This window comes from Garra rufa, chromosome 7, assembly GCF_049309525.1.
Source record: "Garra rufa chromosome 7, GarRuf1.0, whole genome shotgun sequence".
Lineage (NCBI taxonomy): Eukaryota > Metazoa > Chordata > Actinopteri > Cypriniformes > Cyprinidae > Garra > Garra rufa.
The window spans coordinates 33,365,478-33,385,981 of NC_133367.1; the positions used below are offsets into that span (position 1 = coordinate 33,365,478).

At 35.9% G+C, this 20,504-nt stretch overlaps 1 protein-coding gene across 2 annotated transcripts; it reads left to right on the plus strand.

Annotated features, from left to right (window-relative positions):
* On the plus strand, positions 1–9,712 carry lpar3 (lysophosphatidic acid receptor 3). 2 transcript variants are annotated; one of them, XM_073843801.1, is made up of 3 exons: positions 1–187; positions 847–1,610; positions 8,481–9,712. In XM_073843801.1, the coding sequence occupies exons 2-3, from the start codon at positions 869–871 to the stop codon at positions 8,810–8,812; spliced, it is 1,074 nt and encodes a 357-aa protein (XP_073699902.1). In that variant the 5' UTR covers positions 1–187; positions 847–868; the 3' UTR covers positions 8,813–9,712. The 2 variants fall into 2 exon arrangements, with proteins under 2 accessions (XP_073699902.1, XP_073699901.1); XM_073843800.1 differs by having other exon boundaries at positions 4–160.
* The last annotated feature ends 10,792 nt before the right edge of the window (positions 9,713–20,504 follow it).

Genomic DNA, 20,504 nt, shown 5'->3' on the forward strand with positions numbered 1-20,504 from the left:
CAGTCTATCACTCCCGCTCTCCTCCCTAAAACTCTCAAGATCAAACTTCTTCAGATATTTGACTCAGAGTCGCCCTGTGTTTGTGGTGTCACGCCGGATTTGCGCGATACTTTGGACTACTAATGGAGAGTGAACCGAGAACCTGACGAGTCTGTCACTGGTAGGATAACTTCATCTGCATCTTACTGTACGAGTTTCATACATTTGGTCATGTTTTTAAGGAGATAATAGAGGCAAAACTTGATTTCACATGGGATTTTGATTGATTTGGTTTGTGTTGGTAGTATCCTGCGGTCTAACGTGCATGTAAAACTATTTGAAACAGCATTTTATGGCTCACTATAAGACTTCACTACAGTTTAAAACCAACAAGTGAAGACAAAACGTAATTAAAATGGTAAACCTGAGGTAAACTATAAAAAACGTAAAATGCTACAGTACAAACTTACCATGTGAACTAGAAATGTGATACTTTAAAACACAATACGCATTTTATTTGAAAACACTGCAAAATGTTTTAAATGTGAAAAGCATAAACTTTTTTGTAAGTTTGTAGACTATAGAGCCGTACAGATACTTTAATGACTATATATAATGTGGAAAAAGTCATTTTTGATTTTATTCAAAAAGTTAGTCTATTCGTTATCAGTTGTATACATTTGAGTATTTATGTTACATTCTTTGTTCAGTTATTTGCATTTTTAGCACTTCATGTCTGTTACCCTGGTGGCGTTGTCTTATTATGGGTTTTCAAATAGGCTAAATGACTCATATGAAAAACAAACTGAAATAATTGAAGCTTTATAGTCCTGGACAATACATTTATGTGTTTTGTTTTCCTTCCAGTCATAGTGGTTTTTGTTCAAAGATGGCCAGGTATAACGTTTGCTACCATGATAAGCCCATGGGCTTTTTCTACAACAACAGCAACATAACCTCAGATGAATGGGACCAAACGCAGCTCATCCTGGTTCAGTGTGCTGGATCCATCTGCTGTTGCTTCATCCTAGTGGCTAACGCCATGATCATTGCGGCGGTGGTGACAAACAGGAGGTTTCACTACCCCTTCTACTATCTCCTCGCCAACCTCGCCGCCTCAGACTTTCTCGCCGGGATCGCTTACGTTTACCTCATGTTCAATACAGGGAAAATATCTCGCGATCTGACCGTTGGAGGCTACTTCTTTCGGCAGGGTTTGTTGGACGCGAGTCTCTCGGCATCCCTGACCAACCTCTTTGTGATCGCCCTCGAGCGCTACATCTCCATCATGAACTGGAAGGTTCACAGTAACCTCACCAAACGTCGGGTGACCCTGTTGATTGCCCTCGTGTGGGGTCTATCGCTATTTATGGGGGCCGTTCCTAGTTTGGGCTGGAACTGTATCTGCAGTCTGGACCTGTGCTCCAAACTGGCACCCATCTTCAGCCGGAGCTACCTGATCTTCTGGTCTGTGTCCAACCTGGTGCTCTTCCTCATCATGGTGGCCGTATACTTGAGGATTTACATCTATGTGATGAAGAAGACCGTTGTCCTGAAGGCGCACACCTCTGGATCTATAAATCGGAAGAGGACGCCGGTCAAGCTCATCAAAACTGTGATGACTGTACTAGGTAAGTTCTCAAAATACTCATGTTCTTCCAGACCTGTGTGACTTTCTTTCTTCTTTGAAACACAAAAGAAGATATTTTGAAAGTCAAGTCAAGGTAGTGCCATATTTAATGTTTGACAGGAAAGAAAAAGAGTATAGAAGTACAGTGCTTTCAATGGATTGTACTGTTGTTTGACACAACACAGAGTTTAATTGAAGGAAAAAAACTAGGCAAGAACTTCATAAAACTCATTTTCACGCAAATTCGATATGCCGTCTAACCTCATTAAGGTCTGTTGTGGTTTTGGACCACATTGACTTTCATTGTATGGACAAAAATGGTTAAAACATTCATCGAAATATCCTCTGTGCTCCACAGAAGAATAAAATTCATGCCAGTTTGCAATGATGCACTAAAATGCTCACAACCGAAAATACTTGAAGTAGCCTAAAACAATGAATTTGAGGTTTTGGCCTACCAAAATTATTTAGCCAAAACCAAGAATCCTGTAGGCAAGAACTACACAAAACTGTGAAAATTACATGATCTAGGACTTGTACACAGAGCATGCCATTGTAAAGACTGAAGTCTTTCTCTCACAGCCTAATTTTTGCGCTAAATTCGATATGGCGTCTAACCTCATAAAGGTCTGTTGTGGGTTTGGACCCCATTGACTTTATTGCATGGATAAAAACAGTTAAACATTAAACAAAATATCTTCTGTGCTCCACAGAAGAACAAAATGCATACTGGTTTTTAATGATGCACTGAAATATTGGCAACAAAAAATACTTAGCTAAAATGGCCAAAAATAATTATTTTTTGGTTTCAGCCCACCAAAATTATTTAGCCAAAACCAAAGACCTGTTGTTTTTGGCCATTCCAGTCATACTGGTTTGTATTGGTGCACTGAATTTCTGCAGTGGAAAATACTAGACTGAAATGCCCAAAAGCAATGCATTTTTTGGTAGTTTCAGCTGACTTTCAGGTGCAGATGTTTTGGTGCATCACTACAAACCGGTATGCATTTTAATTCATTAAAAAAAAAACCTGTAGGCAAGAATTACACAAAACTGTGAAAATTACATGATCTAGGACTTTTATACAGAGCGTGCCATTGTAAAGACTGAAGTCTTTCCCTCACAGCCTAATTTTTGCGCTAAATTTGATATGGTGTCTAACCTCATTAAGGTCTGTTGTGGTTTTGGACCCCACTGACTTTCACTATATGGACAAAGCTAAAAGCGTTTATCAAAATGTCTTCTGTTCCACAAAACACTCTTAAAAATGAAGGTTCCAAAAAAGTATTTTGCAGTGAAGCCATAAAAGAACCATTTTTGGCTCCTTTCAGTAAACAGTTCTTAAAAGAACCATTTTGAAGAACTTAAAAAACCTTTTTTGCATTTGAACGGTTATATGGATGTTCAAGGTTCTTCATGGAACCAGTGATGCCAATAAAGAACCTTTATTTTTAAGAGTGATGAACAAAATGCATAACTATTTGTAGTGATGCACTGAAATACTAGCAACCAAAAATACTTGGGTGAAATGGCCTTTAACAATGAAATTTTGGTAGGCTGAAACCAAAAATATTTTAGACAACAAAAATCGGTTGTTTTTGGCCATTCTAGTCATACTGGTTTGTATTGGTGCACTGAAATTTCTGAAGTGGAAAATACTAGACCAAAATAGCCGAAGACAATACATTTTTTGACTTTTTCAGTTGCAGAAATTTTGGTGCATCACTACAAACCGGTATGCATTTGCACAAACCGGTATGCATGGTGTCATTTGATTCATGCTTCTTCAGTGATGTGTTTTGACTGTTTCAGCATCTATTTCATGCACACAATGTGGTTGAACTACAGGAAGTAAAAATGTCAGCAGCTAGAGTAGCAATATGTACAGTTTGTTTGACTGAAATATCGAAATATCATTCAATTACCCAACTACGCAAATTTCGGTTTGGTCTCTTGGTAAAAATACGTTATATAATATGACGTTGAGTAAATGATTACAGAATTGTCTTTCCTCCTTTTTTTTGGCAAACTATCTCTTAGTACGACAATACTAGATTACTACAAGCAGCCTGAGAAAATGGGAAGTGAATTCATTGCACAAACGCAGCACATTGAACCACCACATGCATTCCAGACTGTGATACAGTATGTATCAGAATGTATCATCACTCCTTAGCCACTCAAAGTTCAATGGCAATTACAGGATATGTTGGTTTATAGTTTTCCCACAAGTCTCCATAGCTCTGATGAGCTGTCCAAAGTCCACGCCTTTACTTTGTAAGCATGATAAACGCTCCCAGACTGCTGAATATGTTAATTTAGCTCACAACGGAGGCTTGCGGGGTCTCAAATAGTTCTTGCCAAACTTGTAACCCACTCAAGTGTGGGTGATGTGGGACAGTGTGGATAAATATTTTTGCAAATTTATTACAGACATGACAAATATTTAGATTGGAAGGATGTGATCTCATATCCTGTTAACCACAGGCTGACATGTAATATACGTCGTGCTTTTGAGATGTTGAACCTGATTGAGGTTACCGTGAAGAGTTCACATTGAGTACAATGAGACGCAAGAGTTAACAATGAGACACAAAACACAAAACCTCCCAAGCTTGCATTAGCTGATTGCTATCAGAAGTTCAAAGGTTGGATTTCTTTTGCCCTTTTGTTTTCTTTATTATGAATTGCGTGTTCAAACAATCTACCAGACGTTTTGTCTGCAAATAGGCCAGTGATAAATAAGAGTGCGGGTGATAAAGGGTGGGAAACATCTTTTCAGATTTAGAAGAAAGTACATTAATACAATTTTTCAATATTTACATTGGTTTTATATGGTTTTGAAAAATTTATATGTGACCCTGGACCACAAAACCAGTCATAAGTGTCAGTTTTTTTTTAAAAAAATTACATTTTTACATCATCTGAATTCTGAATAAATAAGTTTTCCATTGATGAATGGTTTGTTGTGATAGGACAATATTTGGTCGAGATTTGAAAATCTGGAATCTAAGTCAAAAAATCAAAATATTGAGAAAATCTTTAAAGTTGTCTAAATGAAGTTCTTAGCAATGCATATTGTTAGTCAAAAATTTAGTTTTGATTTACAAAATATCTTCATGGAACATGATCTTTGCTTAATATCCTAATGATTTTTGGCATAAAAGAAAAAATTGATAATTTGATAATCCATACAATGTATTTTTGGCTACTGCTACTTAGACCCTGTTGAAATCCACCAGATAGACCAGCATCAAACCAAACGAAAGCTGGTTGATACTGGTCTAAGCAGGTTTTTTTAAAAATAGAAATTCAGTAATTGTGTCAGACCAATGCACGTTGCAGAAAAGAAAAGCTGGTTTTTAGGAGTATCTCTTACTGCTTCGCGTTGCAGATAGGGCCAAAGTGGAGGAGTTGCCTGTTCCCCGCACAACAGGCTTCCTCCAGGCCTGTATAATTATCTTGCACAAGGTCGCTCTTTACACTGCCTGGCATCTGAATCAAACCACCAGCACGAGTGGCTTGTGGCCTTGGAGAAAAAGAGCATGAAACTCATACTAGATGCGCGCCTGTCTCTGACGCCAATTGCTCGCATGTGTGAAAATCCCTTTTTGGCCAGATGAGATCGCTTTGTTTTCAGGAGGGATTGTTTTTGAAGATACAGAGAATGTGTCTGGGAGACTTTGTACAGTATAATGAAGATGCGTGAAGATTCACAGCCCAGTACTCATCAGTTATTTCTTGAAAGAACTGCAGATAAAAGCAGACGCCTGTGTTTTAGAAGCACGCTACATTCTTTCTTTGTTGTTTTGTGGCATGTTTGGAGGTAGAGGTTACATTAATCCGTTGCACAACTCCTCTTTTGAGAAATTGTGTTTTAAACAGACGAGAACCCACAAGAAACTTTGTGTTCACTCACAAAACCATTGCATTTCCTAAGAAACTTTGGGTTCACTTGCTAAACCTTTGCGTTTCCCAAAACACTTTGCATTTATTCACAAAACCTTTCTTTCCCATGAAACTCTGAATCTTTGTGTTTCCTAAGAGACTTTGTGTTCACTCACAAAACCTTCGCATTTTCCAAGAAACTTTGCGTTCACTCTCAAAACCTTCGCATTTTCCAAGAAACTTCGCTTTCACTCGCAAAACATTTGCGTTTCCCAAAACACTTTGCTTTCACTTACAAACCTTTCTTTCCCAAGAAACTCAGAATCTTTGTGTTTCCTAAGAGACTTTGTGTTCACTCACAAAACCTTTGCATTTTCCAAGAAACTTTGCGTTCACTCTCAAAACCTTCGCATTTTCCAAGAAACTTCGCTTTCACTCGCAAAACATTTGCGTTTCCCAAAACACTTTGCTTTCACTTACAAACCTTTCTTTCCCAAGAAACTCAGAATCTTTGTGTTTCCTAAGAGACTTTGTGTTCACTCACAAAACCTTTGCATTTCCCAAGAAACTTCGCATTCACTAAAAAAAAAAAAACATTTGCGTTTCCCAAGACACTTCGGGTTCACTCAAAAAAAACAACAACAACAACTTTGCGTTCACTCAAAAAACCCTTTGCGTTTCCCAAGACACTTTGAGTTCACTCACAAAAATTTTGCATTCCTAAGAAACCTTGCACTTGCTCTCAAAACCTTTGCATTTCCTAAGAGACATTGTGTTCACTCTCAAAACCTTTGCGTTTCACACTAAACTTTGCGTACACTCTTAAAATCTTTGTTTCCCAAGACACTTTGCATTCACTCACAAAACCTTTGTTTCCCAAGAAACTCAGAACCTTTAAGTTTCCTAAGAAACTTTGTGTTCACTCTCAGAACCTTTGCGTTTCTCAAGACACTCTCAAAACGCAAAGGTTTTTAAAAGTTTCTTGGAAAATGCAATGGTTTGGTGAGTGAACACAAAGTTTCTTGTGGGAACAAAGTTAGAGAGCAAGTGCAAGGTTTCTTGGGAAACAAAAGTTTTGAAAGTAAATGCGAAGTGTCTTGGAAAACACAAAGGTTTTACGAGTGAACACAAAGTTCAGTGGGGAACGCGAAGGTTTTGAAAGTGAACACAAAGTCTCTTAGGAAACGCAAAGATTCAGAGTTTCTTGGGAAAGAAAGGTTTTGTGAGTGAAAGCAAAGTTTCTTGGGAAACACACAGGTTTTGAGAGTGAACGCAAAGTTTCTTGGGAAACACACAGGTTTGAGAGTGAACACAAGGTTTCCTGGGAAACGCAAAGGTTTTGTGAATGAACGCCAAGTTTTTTGGTAAACGCAAAGGTTTTGCGAGCAAACAAAGTTTCATGGGGGAATGTAAAGTTTTGAAAGCAAGCACAACGTTTCTTGGAAAATGCAAAGGTTTTGCGAGCAAACAAGGTTTCTTTGGGAAATGTGGAGTTTTGAGAGCAAGTGGGAAGTTTCTTGGGCCTTTTTTAACAGTATATGAACATAAACAAGCTGTATGAGACTGTTGTTGTCAGAGTTCATTGCTGTTTTTAAATATGAAATTTAATCGTAAGCTTAGTGAACAGTTTTGACAAATTTGATGTTTCCCCATTCAAAGAGATAGGAGCTGCACTTGCATGCCTGAGGCGCGTTTCAAAGATGGCCACCGAGTGAAATGGACTTTGATGCGAAGTTCACTCTCAAAATCTTTGTTTCCTCCAAAGAACCTTGCATTTATTTACTCACAAATCCTGAAACTTGATTAGATTGCAGACTTCAATCTTCGATTGCAAAATGCTCAAAAGTTTTCGAACGAACACCACTTTTAGGATTGGTTGTTTGTTGCTTAAAAACTCCATTGCAGAATTTAAAAAACTTCCAAGGTCTTCTTTTAAAATAGTTGTGGCCTTTTTGATGCTCTGTGGCCTTGCGTTACCCAACCCTCTCACCGCTGCTGTTCGTTATGCCATGTAATAAATGCATATATGCAAAGGGCTCACACAACATATGCACATCTGCAGAAAACATGGCGCTCAGTCCTCCTCCACAAGCGTTTAATACGATTAAAGGGAAAGAGTGTTCACTTAAATGGCCAACCTACTAGAAACCACAGGGGAACCCCCCCCATTTGATGAGGTTTTGTCATAACCTCAGTATGCAACTCTCTAGTAAGCATTTCTGGTGCCGAGTACGAGCATTTATCACACTTTTAACCTTACACAACACTTTTAATCAGTAGTTATGACATGTTTTTACAGTAAAACGTCTAAGCTTTCTAAAACGAGTAACACTGATTAAGAAAATGATTTTTAGCAGTAAAACAGAAGGTCGGTTTTGTACAGCTTCGTCAGAAGCTCAGGCATCTGAAAACAACCACCACCTTTGTTCATTTTAGTCCTTATGAGTGTTTTCTAATCTTGAAAGACATGCCGCTACATGTCCTTCACCTGAGATCGTCCTGTTTGTCCGAGCTTGTTTTGTGGTGCAGACAGGATTTCATATGAACTTGAAAGAATTAAGGGGAACTGTGACTAAAAGCTGCTTTGTTGCTGTGACTCACTCTATCGAGGCTCGAAAAAAAGGGCTATTGAGCGTGTTGGGGCAGAAACGCGTTCTCTAAATGTGGTTAAAGCAAACAATGAGGAAAACCACTGCAGCGTCTACAGCAGTGCAAAATGCAGTGTGTTAAAGGTTAATCTTAGAGGTGCAGCAAGCCATATTTCTTGTGAGATGAGACAAATTCTGGAACCTGATTGCCACTGGGAACCAATGGCAACTTTGTCTTCATTTTCTTTTGAAAAAAAAAGTAGAAATATCAGCACGTGGATGTTTCATAACCTTGAACACGAGGCTAGTAAGGTTAAACTCTAGAACTGTCAACCCTTATTAGTTCTATAATATAATACAAAAACCTAAATTAACCCAAATGTTTGTCTCTTCAGGAGCATTTGTGATCTGTTGGACCCCTGGACTTATTGTTCTGCTCCTGGATGGACTCAACTGCGAAAAATGCGATGTCCTGAAATGTAAACGCTGGCTACTGCTCCTCGCCGTCCTCAACTCCGTCATGAACCCGATCATCTACTCCTACAGAGATGAGGAAATGTGGACCACTATCAAGAACCTGATGCGCTGTGTTTGCAGCGGGACGAGGCGGCAGAGGTCATCCAAGGCCAACATTCAACGCGGCTCTGGTCGGGAGACAACCAGTAGCCTGAAAGAGAATACAGCAGAGGACAGCAAAGTCTCCACACAGGAGATGCTGAAGTCTTGAAGGTGGGCCGGACTCGTTTTTGACTCTGGGAAGACCATTGCTTCTGAATTCTCCTGGCAGAACTCAAAGGGAATTTAATGACAGTACAAAGCAAGGCACTTATTTTTGCCATTTTCAGTGATAGTCGCCCACAGAAACGCCTGCGTTCAGCATGTCTGAGCATGTGTACGAGCCACCACGCCACATCTCCCACAGCAATGCACTTGTAAAGTTCCACTTTACCTCATTAATTCAGCTTCTGACCATTTTTTTAAGATCCTCAACTGCCGTAAAATCTGTGTGAATCTCTTATTTTCTAAGTATACTGTACTGTTTAAAAGAAGTCTTTGACTTTTTTTGAATCTTGAAATGGATGTATGTAGTATGTAGATCATATGTAGACTTGATGTAGATATTAATGTAAGCATTTGAGAGATTTCATATGCATTTCAGTCTTCATGTTTGAGAATAATGAGTTTACTGTAGGTTTTACTGTATATAGTTGAATATTAGATATAAATATTAGAACTTTGATTATGTAATACATGATTAAGTGCTCAAATATGCCCATGTAAATACATACCGGTACTAATCAATTGTTTTTGTGGTTTGATGTGTAAAAGATTCCCATTATTCAATATTTACACCATTCAAATTATACAAAAATCTTATTTCATATATAATTTCATATATATGTACCAATGCACTCACTGTGAGTGAGTAAGAAAACATTTTAAAAATGATCTAAATATAACATTTAAAATTTGTCATGTTAACTATAGGTAAAATGTAAATGAAATGATCTGTATATAATTTCATTGTGTTCTTCAACTAAAATACAGTAATATTTAAGAAAAAAGTGAATTATTTTATGATTTTTTTTAAGTCTTTTTATGCTTGAGAATAAAAACGATGATTTTATTTTTAAATTGTGATTTTATTGGTAACTGAAACTAACTACTACAAATATATATTTTTATATCAAATATTTAATGAAATAATTATAGTACTCCATTTTTGAATATTTTGAGTTTGGTTTTATTTTTGTTATTTTCCGTTTTCATTTCCAGTTTAGTTTAAGTTAGTCATTTTGCTAAGTTAGTCATTCTCAAAATGACTAACTTAAACTAAACTGGAAATGAAAATGGAAAATAACAAAAATAAAATCAAATTCAAAATATTCAAAAATGGAGTACTATAACATTATATAAACAATACTTTAACACTGGTTGAGACTTAAGATCTCTAACTTTTTTTTTTTTCAGGTGAAAATGACCTTCCATAATATAGCCTATGCAATTTATAATTTTATTAAAAAAAAAAAAAAAAAAAGATAAACGTGACCCTGGACTACAAAACCAGTCATAAGTATCATCATCATACATTATGGGTCAAAATGATCACATTTTCTTTTATGCCAAAAATCATTAGGATATTAAGTAAAGATCATGTTCCATGAAGATATTTTGTATATTTCCTACTGTAAATATATCAAAACTGAATTTTTGATTAGTAATATGCATTGGTAACAACTTCATTTGGACAACTTTAAAAGCGATTTTCTCAATATTTAAGTTTCTTTGCACCTTCAGATTCAAGATATTTAAATAGTTGTATCTCGGCCAAATATTGTCCCATCATTACAAACCAATACATCAATTGAAAGCTTATCAGTTTTCAGAAAAAAAAAAATCTAAAATGAACCTTTAAGATTGGTTTTGTGCCCTTAGCCACAAATCGTATTTTAAACGTTATTGGCTCCTTATTTAGGTTTTCATTTTAAAAACCCATCCCAATGTGCTTTAAAATCGTAGGCTGAAATCTAATCTGCTAGGTCAGGGGTACAGAATAAACCGGTTTTCTTTCTTTAGGCTTTAAAACGGCGAGATATTCCCCATTTTACGCAATTCTGATGCAACAAGCCGCTGCAGCTCGTCTCACCTGAGCTCCAGTCATGCTCCTGGAGTTGCGACACGGGTTAATTACAGCATGACGAAACTACAACCGTGCTTCAGATTGTGTATCCTGGGAAACCAGCTTTTCCTGTTGATACTTGGGCAAAAAAAATGCTCTCAATGGCCACCTGCCGGTCCTCATGTCGGGCGTCTGAGAGTGTCACGTATTCCAGCGTAAACAGGATGATTTATTCTTCCGGTGCGGGCACTGATTTTATAAAGATAAACCACATTGGGATAATGTCGCTTTGCTGCCGTAAACAGGAAAAGTACACAAGGCCTTTCCTGAGGTTTTTTTGTTTTACAGCGTGTCCTAGACACGATGAGATAAGATTCCAGCGACAAGCAATTTGTCAGTCCACAAGAGACGCGACCAAATCAATAAAAAAAATCACAGGCAATTTGAAAAGCTTATGGGCGGAGATCTCTGAGAGTGTTTCACTCGCACTGACAATTATTTACTCTGAAAAAGCACACATACATTACGGAGACGTCTATTTGAGGTCTGCATTTACATCTGGAAGACGTATTTTTTGATAGGCTATAGGACGTTCCTATCAGATGTCAATCATAATATCATAATAATCATAATAAAAAATAAGCTTTGCGTTTGATGTATGGTTTACCATAGGACAATATTTAGCCGAGATACAGCTATTTGAAAATCTGGAATCTGAGGGTGCCAAAAAATCGAAATATTGATCTTTAAAGTTATCCAAATAAAGCACTTAGCAATGCATATTACTAAACAAAAATTACGTTTTTATATATTTACGGTAGGAAATTTACTAAATGTGACCCTGGACCACAAAACCAATCATAAGGTTAAATTTTACAAAACTGAGATATATATATATACTGAGATATAAGCTCAATAAATAAGCTTTCTATTGATGTATGGTTTGTTAGGATAGGACAATATTTGGCCGAGATACAGCTATTTGAAAATCTGGAATCTAAGGGTGCAAAAAATCAAAATACTGAGAAAATCACCTTTAAAGTTCTCCAAATTAAGTTCTTAGCAATGCATATTACTAATCAAAAATTACATTTTGATAGGTTTACAGTAGGAATTTTACAAAAAATCTTCATGGAACATGATCTTTACTTAATTTCCTAATGATTTTTGACATAAAAGAAAAATCAATAATTTTGACCCATGTAATGTATTTTTGGCTATTGCTACAAATATACCCCAGCGACTTAAGACTGGTTTTGTGGTCCAGGGTCACAAATGCATTTACGGAACATGATCTTTATTTAACATCCTAATGATTTTTGGCATAAAAGAAAAATCGATAATTTTAACCCACACAATGTATTGTTGGCTATTTCTACAAAATACACCCGTGCTACTTATGACTGGTTTTGTGGTCCAGTCTCACACATATTAAACCGATTTTACATGATTAAAAATACAAAGTGAGTGATACAATTTTTGTCTAAATACACCCCCCCCCCCCCCTGTTTTTTCCTTTAATTTATTTTCAAGATCTAAGGTAAATATTCATTGTCGTTTTCTGTTTGACCATAAAGATCATGCAAAACGATATTCAGACTTACATTGGGCACATTTTACATTAAATAAAAGCTTGTAATCAGTACAGATTTTCATGAGAATTTCATTGTTTGTATGCTGTTGTTCCAGTCGCAATGTTGCAGAAATATAAATAATTCCCGAGTCGCTCGTCGCAAAACCTCTGACTGACATGGAAAAGATGCATTTATCGCATTTTAAATAACAGCATTAAAATGTATGAAAAGCAAGTTTCATAATTTATTTTTAGGTTTGCATTCAAATGTGCCGTGTTCGATATCTGAAAGCAAAGCAAGGTTCAAAATCATTTTGATGCAAGATGTATTTTTTAGATTGTTTGCTCATCTGCAATACGTCTATAGGACGTTTCCTATCAGATGTCATATAGACGTCTGTTAGATGTCTTTAAGATGTTTATGATTTAGAATGGATGTAAAACTAATGTCTGTCAGATGTTTGTACACAGCAGATGCTTTCCAGATCAAGTGATATTTAACAGACATATTGCAGACGTACATGTGCTATTTGGGCCGTGTCCTAACTACATGTGACGCGTTAAAAGGTACGCTATCTTTCTATTTCTGCGACGTCGCGGTTTAACAATATACAAACTATAACAATGATTTTCTCAGGTACTGATAATCCCTGATAGCACACATACATCACGGAGACGTCTATTTCACATCTGCATTTACATCTGGAAGACGTATTTTATTAGTGTTCACTCATCTGCAATTCGTCCATAAGAAGTCTCCTATCAGATGTCAAATAGACGTCTTAGACGTTGTTGAGATGTTTATGATTTAGAATGTATGTAAAATTGATACCTTAAAGACATCTGCCAGATGGTGTTACACAGCAGATGCTTTACAGATGAAGCAAACATCTTGCAGACGTACATGTGCTATCTGGGATGTGCTTTATTCAGTGTTAAAACTGTCTAATGTGAGTTTGAATACCATTTTGTGTCACATTTATAGCCATACTGAAAGCAACAACAGATAGTTTACCTCAGATCTTGAAAATAAATTAAAGCAAACATGTATGTTAAAACTATGAACTCAATGCAAACCAACAAGCGTATTTCATAAAGATGGTATCGGCCACACAGTATGAACTTTTACTAATGTTAAAAAGATTTAATATTTATCAATTAGATTGCAAACTTGTACATTTGATTGGGAGGGCAGTGCGCTTCTGGTTGTCTGAATGGCTGTTATTTGTGACCCTTGACCACAAAATGCATATTTAGCACAGGTATATTAGTAGCAATAGCCAAAAATACATTGGTCAAAATAAAGATATTTTGTACATTTCCTACTGTAAATATATCAAAACTTAATTTTTGATTTGTAATATGCATTGCTAAGAACTTCATTTGGACAACTTTAAAGGCGATTTTCTCAATATTTAGATTTTTTTTGCACCCTCAGATTGCAGATTTTTCAAAGAGTTATATCTCGGCCTGATGCAGAAAATGATTGATTCCACATCAGACAGGTGGGGGTTAAAAAGGTTATAAATTTATTTAAAGTTTTCAAAAGACATATATATATATATATATAGAGTATAAAAATAAATGCCACAATCTGATCAAATAACGCTGAATCATATATAGTCTAATTAGAATTAAAATCAAATTCAAATTAAAGATCTAAGTCAAATTCAAAACCAATTAGAATCAAATTAAAGTCTGATCAAATAAAATCGGTAGAAATATTAGACTGTCTAGGTGCACCCAGTATCAGAATAAAAGATAGAGAGCAGAGAGAAAGGAGAAGTAAGAAATGTTAAGTCTCTGATCTGCAAGGGGTGCAGGGTAGAGGGCTGCATTGGGATTGGGACCCGCCGGGTCCCGCGGGACCCAACGCAAATTTCGCGGGAGCGGGCGGTTTGAACTTTGCTGCGGGCGGGAATGGGCGGCTAAAAAAAGCACTGCGGGAAATAAATATTAAAGGTGTCATTATAGACAATGGCCTTCGGACCTGCGGTTTCACTTCTCTCTTTTTTTTTTTTATATACATTTAGTTTTGTGACTCTAGAGACCCTGTGTTAAAGATAGTGCTGGTTCGACGAGACGGAAGACAAAACTCAAATAATAACTGCTTTTAATCTTGATCCACAAAAGGAAAAACAGGAGATAACCACACGTACCACATTCAATGACCGACAAAGGACTAAACTCAAAGACAGACTTATAAAGGCAAACTAATCAGGACACACAGGTGATACAGATAATGATTAACCAAGGACTAAACCAAATGATCACAAACAGACGGGGGAAGACAGAGGGAGAAACCAAATGACAAACAGTGCAAAACAAAGGAGAACAAGGCTACATGTAACACCCTGCAATTTCAATTGATCTGTTTATGTTTTCGCACCTTGTTCCAGGAACATCAGTTCTGTAGAATGTACTTTGCACTTTTGGTTAAAACACATATCACAACCACAGGGTTAATAATAATACATGTGATACAGTCAATACATATTTCCCACAGAAAGGCTGTGAATACAACACTTCTGCAAGTTTCCACAAAAAAAAAAAAAAAACTGCTGAAGATGAATATATGATCTTAACCTGTAAAATTAGTAATGATTTTGAATAATAATAATAATATAAATATAATAATTAATAAGATATATTCATAATACAAATATTAATGCATAATCTTAGATATGAATATGCAAATTCTGGTTAGTTCCATAAAGTCGACACATCACGGCTAAATATTGTCCTATCTTAACAAATCATATATCAATGGGAAAAAAAAATCCAAAAAATTTACCCTTATGACTGGTTTTGTGGTCCAGGGTCACATATTTAAATGTTTATTTTATTTTAATTACGTAGAACGGTTGCACTCTGTGAGCTACTGGCTACTGAGCTATTTTACCATATTTTATTTTATTTTACTGAAAATAAAATACTGATATGATGACAACAGCTACTGAATGAGCCTGCAGATGGCGATGAATATAAGCTTAGATTCAAACCAAATGCTGTACCATCGGTTTTCCCCACAAAAGGCACCCTGGATATCGAGTGATGTTTCCATCATTTGTAAGCTCTTTCAGTAGCTGTGGTCTACTAAAAGGCATCAGGGCTGAAGTGGAGAGAACAAAAACGCTGGTCTTTACGAGGTTTTATTTATCCACAGGCATCTTCCCATTTTTTTCTCCTGTTCTTATTGCTAGGAAAGCAGTGAAGACTTACATTGCTTCACTTTTTGATGCTATTAGTTGCTAATTTTACCGCAACACAACTCGGAATACACAACTTCGAAAATAAAATGCAGATACGATGCCACGTTTTGTGGCTTTTGGTTGTAATTTTCAGTCAAAGGGCAATAAGAGAGTGATGTAAGTCTTCACTGCTTTCCTTTTAGGAGACCACACCTACTGAAAGAGCTTACAAATGATGTAAACATGCCGACTCTCGTCATGATGAAGAAGTTTCTCAGCATGAATTTCACTCAATATCTGGGGCGTTTAGTCTCTTTGTGGGGAAAATTGATGGTACGGCATTTGGTTTAAGCCTATGCTTATATCCACCGCCTCTTGTAAGCTCTTTCAGTAGCTGTGGTCGACTAAAAGCCTCAAATCATGGCTAAAGTGGAGAGAACAGAGAGAACAAAGACGCAGGTGTTTAAGACGTTTTATTTGTCTAAGGCATATTCTCATTCTATTCTGCTCTTTTTATCGCTAGGAAAGCAGTGAAGACTTGCATTGCTTCTCTTGTTGATGCTATTTGTTGCTAATTTTACCGCAATACAACTCAGAATACACAACTTCGAAAATAAAACGCAGATACAATGCCACGTTTTGTGGCTTTTGGTTGTACTTTCCAGTCAAAGGGCAATAAGAGAAGCGATGTAAGTCTTCACTGCTTTCCTTTTAGGAGAGCACAGCTACTGAAAGAGCTTACAAATGATGTAAACATGCCGAAGGAGTTTCTTAGCATTAATTTCACTCAATATCTGGGGCGTTTAGTCTTTTTGTGGGGAAAATTGATGGTACGGCATTTGGTTTAAGCCTACTCTTATATCCATTGTCTCTTGTAAGCTCTTTCAGTAGCTGTGGTCGACTAAAAGCCTCAAAGTCATCAGGGCTAAAGTGGAGAGAACAAAGACGCTGGTCTTCAAGAAGTTTTATTCATCCACAGGCATCTTCCCATTCTTTTCTCCTCTTCTTAAACCTAGGAAAGCAGTGAAGACTTAAATTGCTTCTCTTGTTGATGCTATCTGTTGCTAATTTTACTGCAACACAACTCGGAATACACAACTTCAAAAATAAAATGCAGATACGATGCCAAGTTTTGCGGCTTTTGGTTGTAATTTTCAGTCGAAGGGCAACAAGAGAAGCGATGTAAGTCTTCACTGCTTTCCTTTTAGGAGAGCACAGCTACTGAAAGAGCTTACAAATGAGGTAAACATGCCAAAGGAGTTTCTCAGCATTAATTTCACTCGATATCTGGGGCATTTAGTCTCTTTGTTGGGGAAAATTGAGAGCACAGCTACTGAAAGAGCTTACAAATGATGTAAACATGCCGACTCTCGTCATGATGAAGAAGTTTCTCAGCATGAATTTCACTCATTATCTGGGGCGTTTAGTCTCTTTGTGGGGAAAATTGATGGTACGGCATTTGGTTTAAGCCTACGCTTATATCCATCGCCTCTTGTAAGCTCTTTCAGTTGCTGTGGTCGACTAAAAGCCTCAAATCATGGCTAAAGTGGAGAGAACAGAGAGAACAAAGACGCAGGTGTTTAAGACGTTTTATTTGTCTAAGGCATATTCTCATTCTATTCTGCTCTTTTTATCGCTAGGAAAGCAGTGAAGACTTGCATTGCTTCTCTTGTTGATGCTATTTGTTGCTAATTTTACCGCAATACAACTCAGAATACACAACTTCGAAAATAAAACGCAGATACAATGCCACGTTTTGTGGCTTTTGGTTGTACTTTCCAGTCAAAGGGCAATAAGAGAAGCGATGTAAGTCTTCACTGCTTTCCTTTTAGGAGAGCACAGCTACTGAAAGAGCTTACAAATGATGTAAACATGCCGAAGGAGTTTCTTAGCATTAATTTCACTCGATATCTGGGGCATTTAGTCTCTTTGTTGGGGAAAATTGATGGTATGGCATTTGGTTTAAGCCTATGCTTATATCCACCGCCTCTTGTAAGCTCTTTCAGTAGCTGTGGTCGACTAAAAGCCTCAAACTGGCATCAGAGCTAAAGTGGAGAGAACAAAGACGCTGGTCTTTAAGAAGTTTTATTCGTCCACAGGAATATTCTCATTCTTTTCTCCTCTTCTTATCGCTAGGAAAGCAGTGAAGACTCACATCTCTTCTCTTGTTGATGCTATCTGTTGCTAATTTTACCACAACACAACTCGGAATACACAACTTCAAAAATAAAATGCATATACCATGCCATGTTTTGCGGCTTTTGGTTGTAATTTTCAGATGAAGTCCAAGTGATGTAGTTGAAGAGAAGTGATGTAAGTCTTCACTGCTTTTATTTTAGGAGACCACAGCTACTGAAAGAGCTTACAAATAATGTCAACATGCCGACTCTTGTCATGATGGAGTTTCTCAGCGCGTGGGGAAAATTGATGGTATGGCATTTGGTTTAAGCCTACGCTTATCTCCATCCCCTCTTGTAAGCTCTTTCAGTAGCTATGGTCGACTAAAAGCCTCAAACTGGCATCAGAGCTAAAGTGGAGAGAACATAGACGCTGGTCTTTAGGAAGTTTAATTCGTTCACAGGCATCTTCCCATACTTTTCTCCTCTTCTTATCGCTAGGAAATTATTGCTTGTGATGTAAGCGATGTAAGTCTTCACTGCTTACAAACATCTACTGAAAGAGCTTACAAATGATGTAAACATGCCGAAGGAGTTTCTCAGCATTAATTTCACTCGATATCTGGGGCATTTAGTCTCTTTGTTGGTAAACGTTTTTCAATAACGTAAGTCTTTGTCGGTTTTCTGCTACATATTTCAGTAAGAGACATAATTTATGTTATACAAGTCTTAATACCCAGGGTTCTCTTTAAAGGGAAAGTTTGCCCAAAAATTAAACTTCAGTCATGTCATGTGTTCAAGTCAAACTGTTTTTGTCCATATAGAGAAAGTAAATGGGGTCCAATTTGGTCAGTCCAGTTGAGTCACATTTAATGCAGAATGTTTCTGTCATAATATGCTGATTTGCTGTTCGTTTTTTATTATTATTATTTCCATTAACACTCACAAATGCTGTGTAAATATTTTTGCACTTTTATGACTGCACTATAATTTAAATGAATAAAAATAAAAAAACAGGAGTGAATGTGGCCCCAGTTTATTGTTTTTATACAAATCTGCAACCCACCAGCTGATGTTTAGACTAAGTTTACAAGCAAATATCTCATATGATAGTATCAGATTGCATGTCTAATATTAAGTTGTTTTTATATAGTTTTTTGCGTGTGTGTCGACAACATAGACTACAAGTGGAGGCTGAAGGTGAGTTGGATCTCCTTGGGAGAGTGAAGGGGCAGAAAGCCACTGTGTTTATGATTAGCTCCAGCTCTCCGGCTGATTGAATAATTACCGGGCTATTGAGGCCAAGAAGAAAGAAAGAAAGACAAATTAGAGGACAAGAGGCAGCCCCTTCTTACCAAGTCAGTCTGCACTGTGCATCCAAACTGACAAGCGAGACAATATGGGTCTGTGGGAAACCTGCGTTGTCCTTTTCCTTGTGGTAAGTCCATGATTTTGTGACTTTATTTGGGGTTAATCAATACTGTCATGATGCAGGGGAATACTTTAGTCACTTTGACCGCTTTTTTAAAAGGCAATAGTGTTTTGTTGTTAAGGATAGCATGTTTTACAGTGATGGTGTAGTCAGCTTCACTGCCAAAAAACTGTCAGGGAATGGACTGGATCAGACAGTGTCACCAATGGCTTTTGTGTCAATGTCAGAAACACTTGTGTTCAGAATAAGGTAATGAACGACAGACCTGTGAATTCACTAACAACTAAAATGAGGGAAGTAGGAGATTAAGAGTTATATATGTTTTTTGCACATGGTACTATAGTTTTTGGGACATATACTGTGTGTGAATTGATTTCATGTAGTTTCATTTTTATTTTATTTTATTTTTATATCCCAGCATGTATGTGTTACAAGTTTAAACCAATTTAATAATTGTGCCATGCTATGTAATTATTATAAATAATTATTTAATTTAATTTTTTATTTTGTATCCAAACATGGTACACATTAACACTTGTTAAAGTAATTATTTAATTAATTTTAATTTAAATTAATTTAATGTCGTTTTTCATTTTTCATTTCATACATATAAATGGTACACATTACCACTTCTTAAAATAATAATTTAATTGCTTTTTAGATAAATGTAATTTAATTTGAAGTTCAAAATAATTGAATGCAATTATTTTTATTTTATTTTATTATGTTCAAGCATATACATGGTACACATTACCACTTAAAATAATTATTCAATTATTCAATTTAATTTCATTTAATTTGAAGTTTAATTTAGTTTCATGTAATTTCATTTCATTTTATTTTATTTTTATATGTATGTGGTACATATTAACACAATTAAACCAAATAAATAGTTATGTTATGTTTAATTAATATAATTATTTTATTTTATTTTATTATTTCCAAGAATGGTACACATTATCACTTGTTAAAATAATTATTAAGTAGATTTTTTAAATTCAATTTAATTTAATTTCATGTAGTTATTTTATTTGGTAAATATTAACACATTTAAACCAAATAAATAATTGTTATGTTATGTAATTATTGTAAATTATTATTTTGTTTTAGTTGATTTTATTTGTTTCAAGAATATACATGGTACACATTATCACTTGTTAAAATAATTATTTAATTGATTTTTTTAAATTAAATTAAATTCAATATATGTTATTTTATTTTATTTTTATATCCCAATGTGTATGTGGTACATATTGACACATTTAAACCAAATAAGTAATAATTGTTATGTTATGTAATTATTATAAATTATTATTTTTTTAAATTGTATTTTAAATTATTTTAAACTGTTTTTATTTTTTCTAAGAATATACATGGTAGACATGGTATCACTTGTTACAATAATGAATTAATCAAATTTCTCTAAAGTTAATTTAATTAAATTTATTTTCATGCAGATATTTAATTTAATTTAATATCCCAACAT

Coding starts and splice junctions, on each gene's coding strand:
- lpar3 (XM_073843801.1), top strand. CDS start 869: ATGGCCAGGTATAACGTTTGCTACCATGATAAGCCCATGGGCTTTTTC. Junction 1,611..8,480: donor AACTGTGATGACTGTACTAG/GTAAGTTCTCAA, acceptor TTGTCTCTTCAG/GAGCATTTGTGATCTGTTGG.